Source organism: Herpailurus yagouaroundi, unplaced genomic scaffold (assembly GCF_014898765.1).
Source record: "Herpailurus yagouaroundi ecotype Mexico unplaced genomic scaffold, PumYag 192, whole genome shotgun sequence".
Taxonomy (NCBI): Eukaryota; Metazoa; Chordata; class Mammalia; order Carnivora; family Felidae; genus Herpailurus; species Herpailurus yagouaroundi.
Genome location: NW_024412423.1, coordinates 21,451,094 through 21,467,028, shown reverse-complemented (window position 1 = coordinate 21,467,028; position 15,935 = coordinate 21,451,094). Strand labels below are relative to the sequence as shown.

Here is a 15,935-nt window from a genome sequence, read left to right as displayed (position 1 = left end):
ATACATATATATACATATATACACACACACACACACACACACATATATATATATACACACACACATATACACACACATATACATATATATATATATATATATATATATATATATATATATATATAATATAAAGTAGCCAAAACAATTTTGGAGAAGAACACAGTTGGAGAACTGAAACAATTTGATCTTAAGACTTACTATACGGGGCGTCCAAGTGGCTCAGTCAGTTAAGTGTCTGACTTTGGCTCAGGTCATGCTCTTGCGTTGGGCTCTGTGCTAACAGCTCAGAGCCTGGAGCCTGCTTTGGATTCTGTGTCTCTCTCTCTGCCCCTCCCCCATGCGCACACTATCAAAAATGAATAAACATAAAAAAAATTTTTAATAAAAAAAAGACTTACTATAAAGCTATAGCAGGAGTTGGCACATTATTGCCCATGGGCACATTCTAGCCTGCAGTCTGTTTTTGTAAGGCCTACAAGCTAAAAATGCTTTTTACATTTTTAAATAGTTGGAAAAAGAAACAAAGTAAAGTATGCAACAGGAGTTATATGCAGCCCCCCTTTACAGAAGAACTTTGCTAACTCTGAGTCACACTAATCAAGACCGTATAGTATTGGTAAAAAGACAGACACATAGATCAATGACACAGAATAGAGTCCAGAAATAGACTCACATAAATATGGTCAATTGATTTTTGACAAGGATATCAAGGTAATTGAATGGAAAAAAGATAGTCTTTTCAACAAATTGTACTGGACCAATTAGGTGACCACACAGCCAAAAAAAAAAAAAAAAAAAAAATCTCAACCTATGTTGGGAAACAATTTCTCAGTGGGTCTCTCATGTATCTGCACATTTTAAGAGTTAGACACTAACTGCCCTTTTGTTCTAGACTGTCTTTTCAAGGATGTTTGTCCATGAAACAGCTTAGAGATAGTGTCCACCTTCAGAGTAAAGGGCAAGTTTGTTTACTGTCCAGATAAAAAAAGATAATGTATTGTTCTGGGTCAAAGGTTGGGCAGGTTTGCTTGCAGTCCTTTATAAAATATTGCTGTTCCCTAAGCTTAGGGTTCCTCAGCTGTGACACAAACCCACTGTGTGTACTCTGTACTTTCTCCACCCGGCCCCTTGGCATAGCCCACCGTGGGACTTATGGACAAGGGAACCAACATCAACTTGAAGCCCACCCTGCTCCCTATGCTGTGAGTCATCAAGTTCTTTGTCTCTATCATAGGAGTCTTAGATCTTTTTCCAGCAGCCATTGAAAACGGGCCACAGTAAGTTGTTACCTTCCAAGTGGGGTAAAATTTTATACCCTTTATCATCTTGACAATCCATACCTTGCATCATATGCAAAAATTAATTTGAAATGAATCATATATCTAAACGTAAAACCATAAAACTTCCAGAAGAGAAGAGAAAATCTTCATGTCATTGGGTGAGTCAAAGTTTTCTTAGAAAGGACCAAAAGTGTGACTCAGGAAAAAAAAATTGTATTTCATCAAAATATAAAACTCTTGCTCTTCAAAAGCCAGGATTTTTAGGGCAGCAAAACTATTCTGTGTTACTATAATGGTGGATTCACATCATTACACATTCATCAAAATCTATAGAATGTACTACACCAAGAGTGAACCCTAATGTAAACTATGGACTTTGGATGGTAACGACGTGTCAGTGTAACAAATGTACCACTCTGGTGCTAGATGTTGATAGTGCAGGAAGCTGGAGGGAGAGGAGAAAAGGAGATGGATACTGCACTTTCTGTTCAATTTTTCTGTAAATCTAAACATGTTCTAAAATACAGTCTCTGGGGCGCCTGTGTGGCTCAGTCAGTTACACGGTTAAGCATCTGACTCTTGGTTTCCGCTCAGATCATGATTCTTATGGTTTGTGAGTTTGAGCCCTGGTTCATGAGTTCGAGCCCACACTGGGCTTTGTGCTCACAGTGCGAAGCCTGCTTGGGATTCTCTATGTCCCTCTATTTATGCTTCGCCCCTGCGCATGCTCACATGTGGGAGCTCTCTCTCTCAAAATAAATAAATAAACATTAAAATTAAATAAATAGAACAAAAACCAAAAAAAAGTATCTCTCTTTTCTAAAATGGCAAGGAATGTGAGTAGACATTTCTCCAAAGATGTGCAAGTGGCCAATAAGCACATGAAAGATGCTCAACATAATTAGTTCTTAGGGAAATAAAAAACCACAATAAGATCCATCTTTGTACACACTGAGATGACTGTAATAAAAGAAAGGGAAAATAGTAAGTGAAGTCATACAATGCTGGTGAGTATGGAGAATGGTGCAGACATGGTGGAGAACAATCTGTCGGCTCTTCAAAAAGTTAGACACAGCAATCCACTATATCATCAAGAAAACTGAAAATGTATGTCCACACAAAAACTTGTACATGAATATTCACAGCAGCATTATTCATAATAGCCAAAATGTAAGAATAACCCAGATGTCCATCAAATGATGAATGGATAAAGAGAATGAGGCATATCCAGATGATGTAGTGGTTTTCAGCCATAAGAAGGAATGAAGAACTGTAACACGGTACAACATGGATGAGCCTTGAAAACATTATACAAGTGAAAGCTAGTCACAAAAAAATCACATATTGCATGATTCCACTTATGTTACATGTCCAGAACAGGAAATCCATAGAGACAAAAAGTAGATTTGTGGTTGGCAGGTGCTGGAGGGAGTGGGGAACAAGTGCTAATGGATATGTGGTTTCTTTTGGGGTGACAAAAATGTTCTATGTTCAGTTTGTGTTGATTAGTTGTACAAATCTGTTAATATACTAAACCATTGGATTGTATACTATAAATGAGTGAAACTTTCTAGTATGTGAAATATATCTCAATAAAGATTAAAAAAAAAAGATGAGGTAGGAAAATTGATCCTTGTCTATATAAGTAAGTACTCTACTCTGAGGAAATCTGAATCATAAAAACAAGTTGGAAATAATAAACTGGGGGGAAAAAAGAAATAATAAACTTGGCAATAATTTACAAGACCAAAGGGTCCTATAAAATGTTAATACCAACATTTTTAGACTACTTCACATTTTGAAAGAATAATGTAACAATATCATGTTATTTTTATAATACCTATTTGTATACATTTGGGTTCTTCTAATTTGCATGCATGTATGAATATATTTGTATGTAGGTATATATACATATATGTATATGACTCATTATCAAAAACGATGCTAAATAAGCTAGTTGCTGGAGGACCCCTTAGCTTTTCCCCACCCCAGTGGCCAAGTTAGCTGTGGAGTTACAGCCGCTGATAACAAAACTTGGGTTCTAATTTTTGGGCCAGCCTCTCAACTGTATATCAGGTGACCAAGAAGTTGGTTCAGAGAAGTCTGATCAATGTTTTTCAAAGTTTGCTCAGCGCCAGATGGAATCAACTACCTGGAGCCTTGATTCTGAGCATCCAGCGAGAGGCCTGGGAATCTGCTATTTCAACAAGCCCCTCAGGAGATGTGATCTGCACTCAATTTTGAGAGTCCTGGCTGTGGGCACCTATTCCTGACTGCTGTGGAGAAGCTGAGACTGTCTTGGTTTTACACCCCTGTTCACATTCTCCCTGCTTGAGGGGGTGAGAGTACTATGTCTCCCTATTGTTAACCATAATGGGAGTTCACTGAGCCTGGTACTGGGTTTGTGAACACAATGTCCTCATTAGACTGCCTGGTATTTCCATTTTGTGTGGAGGTTTCTGCCTGCTGGGGTCCTAAGATCCCATCAGAAACTGCAGAAGCAGCAGACATCACAGATGGCTCTGCCTTTGGACCCTACTCTGTAGCCCTGGATCCTGGATTCTCGGCCCAGCTCTGTACCTCTGTACCAAATGATAAGGGATGATGGGGAATCCTCTTAGGTCAATAATCTCTCAAGGCTGAAGGGGGCTCAAGTGATTTCCCAAGTGCTGTGCTTGAATGCTTCCAGGGATAGGAAATTCACTACTTACAAGAAAGCTCTTCCCTCAGTGGATCTGCTACCTGACACCTGAGCAGATACCAGAGTTATGCTAGTTCACCTGCTCATCTCCTGTGGACACATCCATTCCAATTCTTTCCAACATCTTTTGGAAACAGAGGTGTCACTGCTCTGGTTAAAATCCTTCAGAGGCTCCCCATTCCTCTTAGGAACTAGACCACAGTCCCTACCATGGCCAGCTATTTTTGCTGATCTTTGCTGCCTCATCTCCTTCACTGTCCCCCACTGTAGAACCCTCTCACACAAATCTTGGCCTGTTCTTACCAGGCCAGACTGGGTCTTACCATGGCCTATGTCTCTTTACGTGGTTAACTCCTGTTCATCTCTCTGCTCTCCTATATCACTTCCTGGATACTCATGTCTGGATCAGGTCACTTGCTTATTCATGCTCCTAACACTCTGGGCCTTCTTATGAACATCTGCCAACGTTGAATATTTTCACTCAAGCAATTATTTCACTCACGTTTGCCTCCCCCAGCAGACAGCAAAGTTCATTAAAGCAGGGCTTTGAGTTTGCTCTCTTGCATCCCCAGCATCTAGCAAAAGGCCTGGCAGGTATTTAATTGGCTGGGTGGCTGGCTCCGGGAAGGTGGGCCACAACCTGAATGGGTGTCGAGACCTTTGGGAATTAATCAAAGACCCTAAGTAGCTACACATATAAGCCCTCAGAACTGAGAGCATCCATCTGAGGGCTGGGTGCCGGGGAAAGCCCCAGGGCAAGGACACAGCACAGCTGTGGCTGGTACCGAGCTGCCGAATGGGAGAGGGGCACTCCGTCTCTGTGCTTGGGGCCTCCATTTCCCTACCGGTTCCCCGCGGGTCGACTGAGAACGGCCCCTGCGACTCCTGGGTGGACGCACGCCAGGCGCCTGGGACTGCGGAGGTCTGAGGGGCCGGGGCCGGGGCCGGTGAAGCCGCCGCTCCCGGCGAGGGCGCTCCAGGCCGGTCGTCCCTAGCAGTCGCGCGCCGCTAGGGCCGCTCTAGCCGCCGGGAAGTGGCGCGGTGCGAGTCGGGAAGGCGGCGGGCGGGTGCGGCCCTCGGCGGCGGAGGGCGCCATGGTCGGTGGCGAGGCGGCTGCGGCGGTGGCGGAGCTGGTTTCGGGGGTGCGGCAGGCGGCTGACTTCGCGGAGCAGTTCCGCTCCTACTCGGAGAGCGAGAAGCAATGGAAGGCTCGCATGGAATTCATCCTGCGCCACTTGCCCGACTACCGCGACCCGCCAGATGGCGGTGGCCGCCTGGACCAGCTGCTGTCCCTCTCCATGGTGTGGGCCAACCACCTCTTCCTGGGTTGCAGGTGCGGACCCCTGCGGGCTGGCTGACCCTGTCCCCTGCCTTCAGACTTGCAGCCCTCCCCTCGGGCTGAGCCCCCCCCCTGCCAGTGCTGACCCCGCCCCCAACCTCCTGGCGCTCTAACTTGTGGCTGTTGACCACGTTAGTCCGCCCTTTTGGGAAGGTATTTAACCTCCGAGCTTCAGTTTTCTCATTTGGAAAGTGAGTTGTGATGACTGCAATGTTAAAGACTAAAAAAAAGCACCTAGCACAGGCTGCTATCTAGCAAGAGCTCAACCTTTGGTGAGCTCTAAAATGCCATTGTTATGTGTATTATTACTATTAAACTATCATCTTTGCCAAGTACATTTTTAAGTGCCTTGGCTCCTTCCACCCACGTGGCAAACGTGCAGAGACAGAAACTGAGGTCTCCAATTTACATATGAAGTAGCTGAGAGAGGGCCGGATGGTTTTTGACAGGATTAGTAGATTTTACCAATTATGGCAGGATGTAATTTGTGGCCTTTGGCTTTTTCTCCCCACTCACCCCTCTGTTGGACCCTTAGCAAGAGCCAGCCATTGCCTCTCTGCCTGTACAGATATAAAAATAACAGATGCCTTCAAGAGACTGCTTTTGAAGTGCCTGTACCCTCTCATTGAAGAAGGTGTCAAATCTTGAAGCTCCACATCCTTTTATTTTAGCGTGCTGAAATTATTAGGATAATAAGAGGACTCAGCTTAGTCCTGCTTTCTGTGCACCTTATGGATGTCTGACTCTGGTCACATGGCCCCTCCAACCCCTAGCCCCTTGGTTTTGCTTTCAGATGTTGGGTCTTATTAGAACAGGATTTGAAGAAGCAGTGCCAAAGGCTTTTTCTCTATTTTCTAGGTGCTCCTGGGAAATCCTGGGTAATGGGTTCCAAGATTAGGTAAATGTCAGAAAATTGGACAAATGAACAAATAATGATTACATTAGACCAGAATTCCATGTGTTTAAAAAATAAAATTTGGTCCTCATACTGTATCCATGCATATGTACTGCCAGATGTATAGTGCGTCTATTTTCGTAAATCCTTTTTTGGTTTGGAAGTCTTGAAACGACTGATCTATTGGCATTCCTAGAGCCACTTCTGAGTCCACAAGCCGGAAGAACTGTTTCCAGATTTACTGTTGAACATGTGTCCCTTTCCTGTAGTATCACATCAGAGCTCTAAGAGTCGAGTTCACAGTCCAGCTACTTGCAATTTCTTATTAGTCCACAGTGACAAGTAATTCCTCCAGGGTTTTTATCTTACTACTTTTTATTGTGCAGTTACAACAAAGACCTTTTAGACAAAGTGATGGAAATGGCTGATGGGATTGAAGTGGAAGACCTGCCACAGTTTACTACCAGAAGTGAATTAATGAAAAAGGTAAACAGGATTTCTCAGTGCATTTGAAATGGTATAGAGTTAATGGACCCTGCCTTTTTTTTTTTTTTAATTTTTTTTTTCAACGTTTATTTATTTTTGGGACAGAGAGAGACAGAGCATGAACGGGGGAGGGGCAGAGAGAGAGGGAGACACAGAATCGGAAACAGGCTCCAGGCTCTGAGCCATCAGCCCAGAGCCTGAAGCGGGGCTCGAACTCACGGACCGCGAGATCGTGACCTGGCTGAAGTCGGACGCCCAACCGACTGCGCCACCCAGGCGCCCCAACCCTGCCTTTATGATGATATATGTTAGAGTATATTGTTTTCTGGATGTTCTTGTTTACTCCTCAAGGATTTAAGCCCTTTCATTAAAAAATTTTAAAAATTTGTTACTGAAGTATAATTGACTTACAATATCCTATTTGTTTCAGGTGTAAATCATAATGTTTTTTTACATTATAAAATAATCTCCATGAGAAGTCTAGTTACCATCTATCACCACACAAAGCTTTTATAGTATTAATGACTGTATTCTCTGTGCTGTACATCACATCCTCATGACTTATTCATTTTATAAGTGGAAGTTTGTACTTCTTAATCCCTTTCACTTCAGTACCCACCTGCCACCTGGTAACCATCAGTTTGTTTCCTATGTCTGCGAATCTTTTTATTTGTTCGTGTTTTTTTTTTTTTAGATTCCACATATAAGTAAAATCATTTGTCAGCATTTGTCTTCATCTGTCTGACTTATTTCACTTGGCAGAATACCTTCTAGGTTCACCTATGTTGTTGCAAATGTCAAGGTCTTTTTTTATGGCTGAGTAGTATTCCATTACACACACACACATACATACATACATACATACATACATACATATATAGCATGTAATCTTTATCCCTTCATTTATCCGTGGACACTTACGTGCCTTTTCACTTTTATTTCTCTGTAATTGGTATAAACCTTTTCACAGCTAGGTAACTAAATTACACATTTTTGGTGGAGTAATACATAAACTCAACCTCTAAACTTTTTTATTTTTTAAAACATTTTATCTTTAGGTAATCTCTACACCCAACATGGGGCTGGAACTCACAACTCTGAGATCAGGAGTCACATGCACCACTGACTGAGCCAGCCAGGCACTCCTCCAAACTTCCTTTATGAACATTGTTTTGAGCTTTTTGCTTACTTTTTAAGAAAATGTTGGCTAGAGTGCTACTTTTTTACACTTATTGAAAAAATCTTTTTGGTAACATTTTTACCCCAATGGGTGAGAGTCTAACCAGACTTGTTTGGCCGTTCTGACTTGCTGATGGGAATGTAGATGGAATAATGCTCACATATAGGTGTTCCCTGTTCTGTAGGGCTTAGTCTGATTTGAAGTTGTACACTTTATATGGTGAGCTGTTGCCTGTGGGGCCTTGTATCTGGGTCCTGGTGCTGGGGCCCTGGAGAGTGGCAGAAAGCAGCTCAGATGATGGGGCTGGGCATCCTGGTTGCTTTTCAAAATCCCCCCCAAACATGGTTTTTCTCATTTCCCTTGGCCTTTTTAGGCAGTAGAATTAATTGCTCCCTCTCCCAAAGTTTGTTTCCTTGGCACTTTACTCAGGCCTCTTTTAGAGGATTGTAAGCTTCTCAAGGGGAGAGATGGTGCCTAAAGTTTTAGTCCTTCTGTCTCCAAAACCTAGTATAGGCTTACCCTAGAGCAGCTCAGAAAAAGCTTACAAAATTGACCAAACCGATAGAGTGAAAGACTCATGCCCCCTGTTTTAGTTCTATCCTCAGAAACATAGGTAAGCCCTTGCCTTGCCCCAGTTGGGTCTTGTTTTGGGAGGCAGAACATATAAAGAGGTTCCCTTCTATGTGGGTATCAAGGAACTAATCAAAACTTCAGCTTCCCAGAAAGTACTTCAGCCTCAAAACATCATACCCCACTCAGAGAGTTTTGCTAAAAAAAAAAAAAAAAAAATTTATATATTATATATATATAATATATATTATATATATAATATATTATATATATATATATTTTAATCTGAAGTTGGAAGTCAGGAATTTGAAGTTTTTGACTTTTTGGATCGTCTTCTGTAATACTTAAAAAAAAATCTCTAGTCAGTGCTTCAATGTCCCATAGTGGTAAGGTTCCTGGAGCTCAGTCAAGGAGCAGCTAGGTAGTTGCTGGCTGCCTGAGTGCACCCCATGGGGAGGCGTAGGCAGGAGGAGTAGGGTGAGCTTTTACTTCCTAACTGCTTGTGGCAGATTCTTTCCTTGCTTTTTGCTTCCAAGAGGTATTGTGCCCTCCCTAAAGACTTTTCACATCAGTTTTCTGTTACATTTCTCTGTCTTGTATGTAACCATAGTCTTTCCAGTCATGCTGGACTATGAGAGATCAGAACCATTCATGGAGGAGCACCTGGGTGGCTGAGTAAGTTAAGCATCTGACTTCGGCTTGGGTCATGATCTCATGGTTCATGGGTTTGAGCCTCACCCATATCAGGCTCTGCGCTAACAGTGTGGAGCTTGCTTGGGATTCTCTCTCTCTCCCTCTCTCTGCCCCTCCCCAACTTGCACTTTTTCTCTCTCAAAATAAATAAACTTTAAAAAGACCAAAAAACAAAACAAAACAAAAAACAAAAAAGGACCCTTCGTGGTGTTTGGGTTGCATATCAGGAGAGACTAAGGAGGTTTTGTAATTGATTGACATGACCATAGACTGGTGTGCAGAAATTTGTGTGTGTGTGTTGTGCCAGGGTGTCTCTCGAAGCTGTTAATATTGTAAAGGGGTCTTGAACCTCAAAAATGTAGGGATCCTCTGCCCTGTGATACTCATTTTTGACACTTATTTCATAGTGTCAACATCCAGAGAAGAGTCCTCAGGCATGAACCCAGTATCCCTGAAAGCAGCTCTGCCCGCAGACTAATTATTTTCATGTTGTCACCTGGAAGAGGCCTGTGGGGAGCCTGTACTTCTAGAGTGTTTTTAAGAGTATGTGTGTCTCAGCTTCCTTCAAATGTCAGTTGGTTAGGCGTCTGACTCTTGATTTTAGCTCAGGTCATGATCTCAGAGTTCGTGAAATGGAGCCCCATGTTAGGCTCCATGCTGACAGCACAGAGTCTGCTTGAGATTCTCTCCCCCTCTCCCCTGCTCATGCTTTCTCTCAAAATAAATAAATAAACTTAAAAAAAAAAAAAAGACTCTTGTAGATACTTCAATCCTAAGAAGTCTCCTGATGTGTGTGCTATGACAGACTCGTGTGGTGCTGAAGGATATCCCTGAGAGACTCCTGGAAAGTGTTGTGGAGACTTCGCCGTTCTTTTGTCTCTTGCCTGAGGTGTTTGCATGTGATAGAGGCTAGCAAACATTAAACAATAATGCCAGCCCAGAGACCGAAAAAGCTTGATATTGAGCCATGTACTTGAAAATGTCTGTTGTAGTTCTGCCCAGAATAGATCTTAAGCTCTGAAATTAGAATTTAGGTGGGTTTTGAAGCTGGCTAGCAAAAAGAAATGAATCAACTGGAATTGTTGGTATCTTGAGACTGGACAGTGAAGATAATTTAGGACATAATGTCTTTAAGATTTAAAAATATTTTGTAGTTCTTCTGCACTTTTGAGGCAAATACATCTCTGTAGTCTATCCAACTCTTAACTATTTTGGTCCCAGAGAAGAAATGAGCATTGGTATATCAAATAGATGGAGGGTATGATTTTTCTTTTGACTCAAATACAAATATATTGAGCAAACAATCTGTTATTTAACAGCCATCCCTGGCCACTTACTAGCAGCCTTTGTGGTTGACCAGCTTTATCCATTAGTGAGCAATACTTAACAAAGAGCAGCAGCTCACTCAGGAAAGGTGTTATTACTCTGACTGTCAGAGTTAATATTTCCAGACCATGGTCTTAAGGAGAAAGGGGAGTGATTAACTAGGAAGCTGTCATTATTGGCTCATAGAATTTGTCAACTGAATTTCTTGGCCCATTTTTTCCTGAGAACATTTTTATCCAAGAAGGAACATGGCAGTATAGAAAGTGACTATATATGAAATGTGAAAGAGAAAGTAGGAAAACAAGAGTACTTGCATTTCAAGAAGTTCTTTCTGTGCATTGTGTCTAGTCTTGGCAAGCTCTAAGGTAATGGAACAGCCACTCCCTTGGTGAAAGGAGATGTGATTTTAAGGCAGCAGTTAATTGTGAGCGTTAAAACAAATGCAGGGGCACATGAGTGGCTCAGTTGGTGAAGTGTCTAACTCTTGATTTCAGCTCAGGTCATGATCTCCTAGCTCGTGAGTTTGAGTCCCATGTCGGGCTCTGTGTGGACAGTGCAGAGCCCTCTTGGGATTCTCTGTCTTGCTCTCTCTGCCCCTCCTGCACTCTCATTTGCACCTCCCCCTCTCTCAAAAATAAACATTAAAAAAAAAAATCTTTAAAAAAATAATAATGTAAAACAAACGCAGCTTGTCAGATTAGTGGAGTTACATTTCCCCCTTTATCCACCAGAAATAGAAAAAGCAAGAAAAGCTTCATCTGACCCCACAGGCCAGTGTGTCACCTGGTTGGTGCCCAGGATGAGAGAATCATGTGCTAACACCTTATGTCAAAGACCGTATTTGCAGCAGCCAAACCTGTGGCAAGCTTGTGCTGCTGTAGTCTTGGTCTGTCCTTTTGGAAATTTGAAAGATATCTTAGGGGGTTTTCTTTTCCTTCAGACTAAAGATGGTTTCTTTAGGTGATGTTGTATTCTTCTAACAGGAGGAAGACTTGTTATATTTTGCTTTTCCCAAGGAATTTTGCTTTTTCATTGCTCAGAAAGACTGAAGTGACAGCCTTAGCTAGGAAATAGGTCATACCTTGAAAACTCTGATTACTGAAAAGACTCTCAGATTGATTCACTCACATTGCTGAATGTTAAGGAAATCCGAATACAAGGTGACAGCCAAAATGATTTCTTCACACCCAGCTTAAAAGTTGTCTAAAGCCAAGTTTAAATTTATCAAAGGTGCTAGAGAGCACCCAGAAAGAATATATTTGCTTCATTTTGCCACTATTTGAAGACATGCATTTACAGTTTTTAATAGTGCGAAATCCAGAAATACATAAATAACCTTCACATCTCCTAACTATCCTGAGTCAATGTGAAATCTTGTGAATTACTACCTGGATTCAACTGATTTTAATTTAGAACAGTGTTTGTGTGATTCTGCTTTTAGAACCCTTCACTGCAGAGCATGCCATGAAAAAAGTTATATTTCAAGTATTTCTCATCACTTTTAATTGTGACATTTATAGATCACGAGTGACAAGAGAAAAAATTAGGCTCTAGGTTCCAAATGGATGGTTATGTTCATTGTTTTGTTGAGTTTTCTATATGTAGTAAAATAATTCCTGAGTGTGCTTTCCACGTAGGTAGTACATAAATAGTGTATCACTGCTGTATTTTAATTTATGGATTTGATTGGCTGGACTACATAGTTCAATAACCTTTTCTTTCTTTTCCCCCAGCATCAAAGCTAAGGCAGAAGATTCATCACATTTTCAACATCAGCTTAGGAAGGAGGCTGGGATGAATGTGACATTGACCACAGCAGCTCTCTTAAGATTCCTGGTATTTCAACCTGTAGGAAATCAAGAGGCAGTTGGAATGATAGATAGTCTTGTCTAGATTGGAGTTTTAAAAGGTCTCATTCTTCCAGTAGCTATCATTCTAAAAGTGTGCATGGATATTTGTGGATTTATAAATCATGCCTTTTTTTATTCTTACTTTTTGAATGTCAAACTTTTTGTTAAAAAATCCCTATTTTTTTTTTGTTGATGTAATAATTGTAGGTAATGAATTTTACAATTTGGATTTTTCGACACTGTATCTTCAAGTCTGATTCTGTTTTATGGTGTTCCCTCCCACCCCACCCCCCCACCCCCACTGAGGCAGACCAGCCTTTATTTCCTTATTTCTTTCTGAAGTTTATGCCATCTTTATGGCCATTGCTACACACACTTATCTTTTTTTAAGAGATGAGTGAGAATCAAATCGTAGGCCTCAAGTACCTGCCAACTCTTGGGAAGAGGCAACTTCTGAAAGGGCATCTGGCCTTTAAAACTGATACCAGATGCCACAGCTTGGTCCAGGAAGCCAGTTGATTGATAGATTCTCTAGAAGGTCTCCTAGGCTGCTGAATAAAACCCACATTCTCTTTTTCTGGAGGGACCCTGAGGGTTTTGGTCTTGTATATTCGTGGATTGCCTTGCACATATCCCCTGAAGAAATACTTTAGTGGAATGTTGTTTTGCTCTGAAGTTCTCATATTAATTTCCCTCTTTTATTTAATATATCTGCTCTTTATCCCCTCCCTCTTCCATTTTATTTATGATTTTATTTATGACTTATTTTTAAGTAACCTCTACACCCAACATGGGGCTTGAACTTAGAACCCCAAGATGAAAGGTTGCATGCTCTACCAACTGAGCCAGACAGGTGCCCTCTCTTTCATATTTAATACCCACAATTAAGTACTTACCTCCAGGCATAAGTCCGACCCTTGATCTTAGCCAAAATGTCAAGAAGCAATATCCAGGCATAAATCCTGAGAGAGGGACTTCATTTGGGGTCAGCAGTATAATAGTCACAGCAGGATTCACTCATCACTGAGCTTGGTATTAGGGTAATGGTGAAAAAGACAGTGAACCCTGTCTTAGCTTAACCTACTGGTAAATTCAGGTAATTAAAAACCCAGAAATGCTGAAGAGAGCTGGCTGTGGGAGCATTTCTCTGGCAACAGAGAAGTGGGAAGGCTGTCACTGCTCAAGGCTAACCATCACATCTTGGATGAACTCATCTCTGAGCAGCCTGTGGCTCTAATCTGTAGCTATCACTAGGGTAGACCAAGTGAGCTCAAGACCTCCGATATAACTTTGGATCAGCCATGTCTCTCCCTGGCCTTACCTGGGAAATGGAGATCATAGAAATCCCTACCAGACGGATGTGGCAGAGATGAAGATGTTGCAGGGCTAAGCCACTGCTCAGTGAGCCTCAGCCCCTTCCTCAAATATGGCCTAGCCTCTTTCTTTTCTGCTTACCTGTACAAATTTGTGAGGTTTAAAAACCAAATTATAAAGTGGGAAATACCAGAGTGGGGCTGTTCACCTTAATGCGTCTTTCACGAGTTTCTCATCATGGATCCCATTTCCACTGTAAGATCTAATGCCTCAGTAAAATAGCAATATCCTGTCAGGAATGTATCCATTGCATAAACCAAGCTTAATCTGTGCACAGATTCCATGCCTGCGCCCCGCTGCGCCCCCCAACATTCTTCTTCAGTTTATTTTTGAAGACTTCTCTAGTTAACCAAAAGTAAATTTTCTGATAACCATTTTCTAATAGGTTATTTCATTATTTCCTCAGCTTAAGCTTTCTGTTTTTCTTCTCATCTAAAAAATGAACCAGTATTTTAGAATTTCATCCTTTATGTTTTTCTGGAATAGAAAGTAGCACAGAAATCTAAATTTTTGCACTGGAGCAGTCCTTGAAACAGGAGCTTGCTGTAAGATACTTGCCTTGGTATGTGCATTCCTGTCTAACATGGGGTAAGGATCAAATGAGATTAAGAGGAAAGACCCGGTAAACTGTCCTTATCATAACTAGAGTGTATCTTTTCTGTCAAAGACTTAAGTCTCAAGACCTTGTGAGAAGCAAGTAATAACAGTAATGTGTAGGGTGCTCACTTAACCATGACACCCTTTTATGTTACCCAGAAAATTCCTTTTTCCAATATTCCTTAGAGCCTATAGCCCAGCTGATGAAATTCTCTGCTTTGGCAGAGGCAAGGATTTTCCAGGATCCATGTGGACCTGTGGGTTACCTATTCCATGGGCACTGGGAGGAATCATTATCACTGCCCATCCTCTGATCCTTTGCTATTTGTAGTAAACGGCACTGAAAATACATTGTTGCATCTGAAATGAGATTTATATTATTCTAAATGTCAGATAACTTAAGTGTTTCCTTGCTGTCCAGCTCTAAAGTCTCTGTGAGGTACCCTTTTGTCTGGAAAGAGACTGTCAGCTAGGTATCCTGTCATCTAGTCACGACTCTCATTGTTGACTAGTTCAGGGACACCTTTTGTTTCTGTAGGAGTTAAGACTAAACAAATCTTAGAGGCAAGAGTTTTAGAACTTAAATAGGTTTGTGGTCATATGGAAATTGCTTCTTTCAATGAATACTGAATGCACACTAAAAAAATCTCTGCCCTCATGGAGATATATAGATACACACACATACATTGTTTGGGGAAAATAAAGAATCTCTCCTGCCTTGCTTGTCATTAAAATAGATAAATGGCAACGAAGTGAAAGAGCCTATTTATCCATTTATTTATTTAAGTGAAAAACAAACCAGAGGAGGTTGTTTCTTTCCCCAAGTTTACTCTGCTCCTTGCAAGTTGGGACTCCCAGGCCTAGTGGTGACAGTGTGTTGGCTGCCCTTCTCGTTTTGGTTTAGTTTTTCTCACAATGTCAGCAGTAGGGGCAGAGTCCTTTGCACATGTGCTCATCACAGAGGGAGGTGAGCCTGAAGCCTTGCCCACAGACAAGAGGACTAGCTGAGGAGGTGGAGGGAACAAGAATGTATTACCTGAACAGATTCCCTTGGGAATCAAAAAAGAAAGTAAAAATTGAGACTATTAAAATCCCATTAGATGGAAGCTAGAATTCTTAATCTATCCTAAACATGGGCATGTGAACCAGAGCTTTTTTCCTTGACAGCACTGTCAGTCAAGGGTGGCTCTTTAGAAATTACCCAAGTAGTCCCAGCCCAAGTCCCATCCTTCTCTCTCAGCCTAGGAAAAGTAGGCAAATGACCCCAAAATATCCTTGATTATGGCCCTCTGGCCTATTTGCCTGGGAGAAATGCTGTGAGGGCATGTAGAGGCAGGTCTTGGTCTTCCCCTGGTTTGGTGAAAGGGCAGTTAACAATAAGGTCGACCCTGAACTGTTTGGGCCTACTGACTAAAGCCCTTGCTTTGCTGTGAATGCTAGCATCACAATCTCACTGTTGGGGTGCATTTTCCTTTCCCTTTGACATTTTCTCATATTAAGAATATTTAATTGAGGGGGCGCCTGTCTAGGTGGCTCAGTCAATTGAGCATCTAGCTCTTGATTTCGGCTCAGGTCATGAGCTCATGGTTTGTGGGATGGAGTCCTGCATGGGTTCCCTGCCCACAGCACAGCACTGGGCCTGCT

The 15,935-nt window shown here is 41.7% G+C and overlaps 2 protein-coding genes across 2 annotated transcripts in view; one reads left to right on the top strand and one right to left on the bottom strand.

The window, feature by feature from the left end:
• The window catches only part of JADE2 (jade family PHD finger 2), a 135,569-nt gene extending 130,649 nt beyond the window's left edge, over positions 1–4,920 (bottom strand). The window contains exon 1 of the mRNA XM_040444491.1: positions 4,827–4,920. The gene's annotated coding sequence lies outside the window, so the exon portion shown is untranslated. The remainder of the gene's footprint in view (positions 1–4,826) is intronic.
• A 111-nt stretch (positions 4,921–5,031) lies between these two features.
• CDKN2AIPNL (CDKN2A interacting protein N-terminal like) lies at positions 5,032–12,907 on the top strand. Its single transcript, XM_040444498.1, has 3 exons — positions 5,032–5,314; positions 6,602–6,701; positions 12,204–12,907. The coding sequence occupies exons 1-3, from the start codon at positions 5,076–5,078 to the stop codon at positions 12,213–12,215; spliced, it is 351 nt and encodes a 116-aa protein (XP_040300432.1). The 5' UTR covers positions 5,032–5,075; the 3' UTR covers positions 12,216–12,907.
• The last annotated feature ends 3,028 nt before the right edge of the window (positions 12,908–15,935 follow it).

Coding starts and splice junctions, on each gene's coding strand:
- CDKN2AIPNL (XM_040444498.1), top strand. CDS start 5,076: ATGGTCGGTGGCGAGGCGGCTGCGGCGGTGGCGGAGCTGGTTTCGGGG. Junction 5,315..6,601: donor CACCTCTTCCTGGGTTGCAG/GTGCGGACCCCT, acceptor TTTATTGTGCAG/TTACAACAAAGACCTTTTAG.